Source organism: Macrobrachium rosenbergii, chromosome 45 (genome assembly GCF_040412425.1).
Source record: "Macrobrachium rosenbergii isolate ZJJX-2024 chromosome 45, ASM4041242v1, whole genome shotgun sequence".
Classification (NCBI taxonomy): domain Eukaryota; kingdom Metazoa; phylum Arthropoda; class Malacostraca; order Decapoda; family Palaemonidae; genus Macrobrachium; species Macrobrachium rosenbergii.
Genome location: NC_089785.1, coordinates 11,061,734 through 11,068,918, shown reverse-complemented (window position 1 = coordinate 11,068,918; position 7,185 = coordinate 11,061,734). Strand labels below are relative to the sequence as shown.

Here is a 7,185-nt window from a genome sequence, read left to right as displayed (position 1 = left end):
TCATTACGTCACAATGATTTTATCTAAGACATAAACGTGGAACCAAGCTCTATATTGCTTGATGAATATAAAGAGCCTAAATAAATGAAAATATTTTGATTCCTTTTGATAATGGAATCAAACATTATAACGTATGTCGATAAAACAAGAAATAATGAAAGGGCCAGAGTCACTGATGTGGATCAACACACTCCGATTCGGTTCTTAAAAAGACTTCTAAATCGATCTTCCGAACTGTACATTGGCCCATTTGTTTTGAGGACAGTGCCATGGCTCTAATTTATTCTTCATATGTATGCGGAGGTTTTCAGTGTACATTTTGTAATTAACGATTACATTTTCAGTGACTTTATTCAGATACTTAACATGTAAGGGAAAATGTTTGCGTCTGTGAATTTCCATTTCTTGCCCCATTTAAATTTGGCTGCTGCAACCAAGAGGAAAGGATCAATGCAAGTGGAGCGGTATCGGACTGGAATGAATAAAAAGAAAGTTTACTTTCGTTTCCTTCCTTATCGACGCCCGACTGATGTATGAAGCAAATATTTCCCCTCGAATGTTTTCTTTATGACTCGTGCACAGAATAGATTTGAAAGCTGCAGTCGTCACAGAAAAATCCTGCCACAGTGGGCGTCTATTATAACTCGTTTCGGATACCCACTAATAGAATAATTTTGTGATTGAAATAATTTTGTAGGTGATCGACTGAACCTTAGAGTTTTATTTTCCAAATAATTGTTATTTCAAATTTTTCCTCGTTTTTTGAAAGATCACAAAAGAACGGTGTTTGCTAGCTGTCAATAAAAAGTGAGGTTCAGTTAAAAAATAGTTTCTCGAAAACGTAAACACTGGGTTATATGCAACAATATCATGGTCAATATTCATCCCATTACCTGTATTTGATTCGTCTCCTAGTGAGATTGCTCTCCCTAAATATCCAGGAACCATCTCCAGTGATATGTGCAGTGTCGTTTCCTTTCATTGCCATGTCTCCTCATCCTGATCTTTACTCCATATCACTTACTACACCTTTCTCAGAATTATGAATCCCGTGTTCACCAAATATCTGATGTGAATATCCATTTGATTAATATACCAACTGTTAAGTTGATGTACCTGACATTTAAATAAAAGGGTAAGAGTGAGCCTTCAGTTAGTTTGGAGTTGCTCTAAGATGCTTGGGGTCATAAGCATGTGATTTTATCTATCCCTTTAGAGAGCGTATACTACCTGGTAGTTCACGGCTTTAGAGATTATTATTATTATTGTTATTATATTATTATTATTGTTATTTATTTTCTTTTGGTCCATCACAGTCATCCTGTTCGACTGGGTGGTTTTTATAGTGCGGGGTTCTGGTTGCATCCTGCCTCCTTAGGAGTCAGCCCATCACTTTTCGCACTATGTGCACTGTTTTCTAGTAGCACACTTTTCTGCATGAGTCCTGAGCTACTTCGGCATTTAGTTTTTCCAGATTCCTTTTCAGGGATCTTGGGATCGTGCCTAGTGTTCCTATGATTATGGGTACAATTTCCACTGGTATATTCTATATCCTTTATTTCGATTTTCTGGTCTGGATATTATCAATTTTTTATCTTTCTTTTCTCATCTACTCTGTGTCCCATGGTATTGCGACATTAATTAGTGATACTTTCTTTTGATTTTGTCAATCAACGTCATGTCTGGTCTACTGGCGCGTATCACCCTATCTGTTCTGGTACCATAGTCCCAAAGGATCTTTGCCTGATCGTTTTCTATCACTCCCTCAAGTTGGTGTTCATACCACTTATTACAAGCAAGCTAGCTGGTGTTTCTTGGACAGGCACCAGTGGACTTTTTGCTACTGAATCATGCCTCTTTTGTTCTTGCTTCTGTGCAAGTGCTGGACATTTGCTTGCTATGTGGATGGTCTCATCTTTCATATTGCACTTCCTGCATATGGGTGAGGTGTTATTTCCATCTATTTATCTTTGGACATATCTGGTTCTTAGGGCCTGATCTTGTGCCGCTGTTAGCATTCCTTGTGTTTCCTTCTTGAGTTTCCCCTCTGTAGCCATTGCCATGTTTCATCGCTGACCAGTTCTTTTGTCTCTCATGTACTGTCCGTGCATTGGTTTGTTGTGTCATACCTCTGTTCTGTTTTTCATTCTCCTGTCTCTGTATATTTCTGGGTCTTCGTCTACTTTTATTAGTCCTTCTTCCCCTGCACTCCTTAGCCACTCGTCTTCACTGGTTTTCAGATATTGCCCCAGTGCTCTGCTCTTGATGTTGACGCAGCCCTCTATGCTTAGTAGCCCTCTCCCCCCTTCCTTTCGTGTTATGTATAGTCTGTCTGTATTTGCTCTTGGGTGTAGTACTTTGTGTATTGTCATGTGTTCTCTAGTTTTCAGGTCTATGCTGCGGAGTTCAGCCTTCGTCCACACCACTACTGCTGTGCTGTATCTGATTACTGGTACTGCCCTTGTGTTTATGGGTTTCGTCATGTTTCCGGCGTTGAGTTTTGACTTGAGTATTGCCTTAAGTCTCTGCATATATTCGTTCCTGATCGTGTCCTTCATCTCTTGGAGTTTTATATCCTCTCCTTTTATTATTCCCAGGTATTTGTATCCTGTCTCATGTATGTGTTTGATGCTATTCCCGTCTTGTGGCTTTATCCCTTCAGTCCTTGTTACTTTGCCTTTTTGTGTGTTGACCAAGGCGCATTTTTCTATTCCAAACTCTATTTGATGTCCCCAGATACAGTCCTTGCAGTCTGGATTATTGTATCTATTTCCTTGATGCTCTTACCATACAGATTGATGTCGTCCATGAACATCAGATGGTAAATTCTGTTGCCTCCCTTTCTTGAGTTGGTAACCAGCATGTGTCTTCTCCTGTACTTTTGTCATGGGAATCATGGCTACTACATGAAGAGTAGTGGGGACAGTGAATCGCCTGGGAAGATCCCTCTCCTGATGTTAACCTCTGCTAGTCTTGTCCCAGAGCTTGTAAGTACTGTATTCCATTATTGGTAGGCAGGTGATAGGCCTGTAGTTACTGGCCATATTTCCCTTGTTCTTGTCTTTCTGTACTAAGGATATTCTCCTGTGGCCATCCATTTGGGCGCATGGTGGTCTGTGATACAATCCTGGAGCTGTTCTGCTATTCGTGGGTGTAGGGCCTTTGAAGTTTTTGAGCTAGTATCCATGGACTTTTATTATTATTATTATTATTATTATTATTATTATTATTATTATTATTATTATTATTATTATTATTATTATTATTATGCAGCAGATGAATGCTCTTCATATGGAACAAGCCCACAGGGGCCATTGACTTGAAATTCAAGCTTCCAGAGATTATGGTGTTCACTTGAAAAAAGTAACTGAAGGTTGGGCACTTAAAGTCCTTGGCTAGATTTTAAAGAGTCTTCTGTTAACCTTTATTATATTTATTGTCCTTTCTTTCCGCTTGTCGATCTGTCTTCTTCATAGTTTGCTTACCTGTCTGAATCGCCCTGGTTTTTTAGCTCTGTCTCGTCTGATAGTTGATGCTTGTAAACATTCATATATTATTCTTGGTACCTATTCACTGAGTGATAGAGTCCAGCCTTTATTATTAAGAGAAAATTGATCATTCATAATCATATTATTCATATTTTTGTAAATTTAGTGAAATCCAGGCTTAAGCTCTGTATATTCCAGTGTAGGTAATGCAGTTTTACATCCATTTGAAACCTAACACAACATTTCTTAGATCTTTCAAAAAAATGTAAATACAAGAAAAATAACTGCCAGGACCGCGTGAACAACACATTTGTGTCTGAAAAAAAGAAAAAAACTAAGTTCGTTGCAGTCTCAAAATAGAAACCTTTGCTGTAATGCTCCCAAATTGAGCGGCTTCTTGAATCAGGTGTCGTCGTCCCTGTCATCTCCCGAGAACAAAGAGGCTCGCCTGACTCAGCGGTTTTCCAAGACCGCCTTGATGACGTCATTAGTGAGTGTGTTTGTTGCGGTCTCTTCCGGCACCGGATGTTGACAACTGCAGAAGAATCCGACAGCAAAGAGTAAACGGTTCCACTTCGAGGTCCCCGAATGCCTGTTTGCACAATAGAAGATAGATGTCAATGATAAAAATCGGGTTTCAGGAAACGCCGCTTTTAGTTAGGTGCATAGTTTATGCATAGTTTAATCGAGGAGAGAGAGAGAGAGAGAGAGAGAGAGAGAGAGAGAGAGAGAGAGAGAGAAGAGAATTCAGTGCTATTTTTTCTTCATACACACACACACACACACATATATATACACACACACACACATACATACAGCATATATCACTCAATGAATGATCATAATTTATAATCAATTGCAGTTGCAGCAGTTTTTGGTGGTCATGCTAGTCCATTATTACGCCTCTACTAATAATGATAATGATAATAGTAAAATATCCTACGTGTGTTTTCATCATATGAATCAGAACATCAATGAAACTAAAAATTATAATTACAGGAATATAAACGAAAAAGGCAATTACCCACTTCAAGCATCCACTAAGGCAACTGCAATTTCAGCATCAAAGTGAATCATTTGCATCACAGCTGTCCTCTACATATTTGAAAACACATTAACTACCTTCAGGCTTTGGGTATGATTACAGCAGCTACAGCGTGAGAGTTACAGCCGTAGGAAAACGATATATAATGAAAATTTCTCTGATAAAGATAAGCAGACTTTGAAGAATAGGGCCAAAGGTTCCTCTTAGGAAACAACTATGAAGGTGTGCCCTGGCTTCGATAGCGAAGCAAATAACGAACCTTTATAATCTTCTATATTTTCACCCAATAGATGTTTTCACCAAGTTTTATTAAAACCCGGTCATTAGTATACGTAAAGTTGGTCACGTATAAACAGAAAACCCAAAGCATAACCTTAGCTGAATTAATAATGTTAACTGCTAACCAATTCCTGGGAACTTATAAAGGATCTCAATACATAACCTTCTCTGAGGTAATGATATTTATGCTTCGTAATAAAAAGGGAGGCTAGTTATTAAATAGTTCACAGAGGAAATTTAATAATATACTGTACGTTGCAGAACCAAAGGTAAAGAAAAAGAAAAACTGTCGATAAATGAACAGCATTTATCACTAACCGTCTGCGGTAAATCTCTTTTAATGACTCGCGTAATGTTCTTAATGTTCTCTCAATGGCAGGATCATATATTGCTACCTATAGAGTCCATTATGAACCGTTTTCCTAGTCAGCACTAATGATAGTTTTTTTTTTTTTTTTTTTTTACGTAAGACGAATATATTCATGTACATTTGACTCATGGAATGAAAACAACCTTTTAGATTATAATACCCTCAGTACCATCTTAGCTTCTCGATTTTTCTTCACAAACTTTAGATACGCTGTCACTACAATGCCTAAGATCCAAATGGGAGAATATGAAGTAATTCTGACGCCCTTAGCAGGATTCGAACCATCCAGATTACAGAAGGTAACGTTACCCAGCAAGTGTGCAACGTGACCGCGTTCTGGTACCCCGGATGGGTTCGAATACTGCTACAGGTGTTAGGATCATTACATATTCTTCCATTTGGTTCTTAGGCTTTGTAGTGAGAAGCGTTTCGAAAAAGTGTGAAGAAATCGAAAAGCTTGAGGTCACTGTGGTTATTGTCAGTTCTCTTTCTTCTCTTCATTACATTTTAGACCTAGTAGATCATATATTACACCTTTTTACCAAAGAACGAAAGACGGAATTGTTAGTAACCCACGAATACGTTGCCTTGAACTTTTCATTTTATTTTACTTAGGAGGGTATTTAAGCAATTATCTACCCGAGTCCTCTGAATGCCTAACGAAGCTAATTACAGAGGAACGAAGCTAATTTGTAATCAACAGCCTTGTAATCCATGGAGTAACTGAGGCTTGAGAACAGAAACGATGAAGTGATTGGTTTCGTCAGTATTGTTGCTTCTTTTTCGTTCTCCATTCCAGGCTTCTTCCAGAAGCTCTGCTCTTCCTTTCAGCGGGTGATCCTCCCCTGAACAGATCCTGGTTTCTCTCGTTGGATCCCTGCAGATACAATGACCCCGTCATAAGATCTAACAGTTACGACACATCAGCTCTCATAGATATTTTCTTGACATTTAATTCATGCCTATTTTTAATATGATTATATAATTAAGAATCTCTAATGAAATTATTTTCAGTTGGGCATTGATGTTAGGACAAAACTAATGTTTTGTTACAGTAAAGGGTTTGCAGGACATTGTTTGAGCTGAAAGGAAAATTATTATTATTATTATTATTATTATTATTATTATTATTATTATTATTATTATTATTATTATTATTATTATTATTATTATTTACAGGGAACAAAACTGAATTGAAACTCAAAAGTTTTAGGGGAGGAAAAAGACAGAGTCAGTATTTTCCCCAGAGACCAGCGAGCATCCTTACAACATTTTACGGCTACTCTTGAAGCAGGAGCCGTTGCTGGCATAAGGGTAGCGTAATCGTAAACAACAATTTTAGTGTCCGTACCTTTCCCTTATTATTGCCAACAATCTTGGAAGGTCGTCCACTGGAGGAGGGAAGGTAAGGAAGGGTGATAGATTTGGGGAGTATAAAGGAAGGAATAGAATTCTGGTTTTAGTGTAGGTGCATAGGGTGTTAGTCGCTGATTGGTGTGTGCATATTTTCGGTCTCTCCACCTTGTACGGCACGAAATAACCTGTCCTTTGCCTCTGCCGCTCATGAGCAGCCTTTAAACCTTCACTAAATAGCCATGATGATGACATTATGGAGGAAGTGAGATACACTTATTTAGAGGTTTTGCAAAATTTCGGGATAAATGATGATCCAAAAGCAAACGTCCAGTTTAAAAGTCATTATACATGAAAAATTGGTGTGAATTGCACTTTTGATGAATCATGAATGAGTAAAACTCATCTGTCTCAAAAGATAAAAGTGAACTAGGTTACCTTGTAAAATTTATTTCCACAAACTGAATGAAGTCACTGTGGGCTGAATACTTTTAAACAGTGCACGTTCACATGACCACATTACCTCCCTCCCATTATACCTGATAGCCAGATAACTCTGGTCTGCTTAACTAAAACTGGAGTCATTGAGTCTCCGCCCCTGAAATAAAAGGCTCAGGCGAGAGAGGGAAAGAGAGAGAACTGTAACTTGC

The 7,185-nt window shown here is 38.2% G+C and overlaps 1 protein-coding gene across 1 annotated transcript in view; it reads right to left on the bottom strand.

Annotated features, from left to right (window-relative positions):
- Nucleotides 1-5,878: 5,878 nt before the first annotated feature.
- The window catches only part of LOC136829934 (bromodomain-containing protein DDB_G0278469-like), a 7,583-nt gene continuing 6,276 nt past the window's right edge, over nucleotides 5,879-7,185 (bottom strand). The window contains exon 3 of the mRNA XM_067089108.1: nucleotides 5,879-6,059. Coding sequence (XP_066945209.1) covers nucleotides 5,879-6,059 — 181 coding nt within the window. The remainder of the gene's footprint in view (nucleotides 6,060-7,185) is intronic.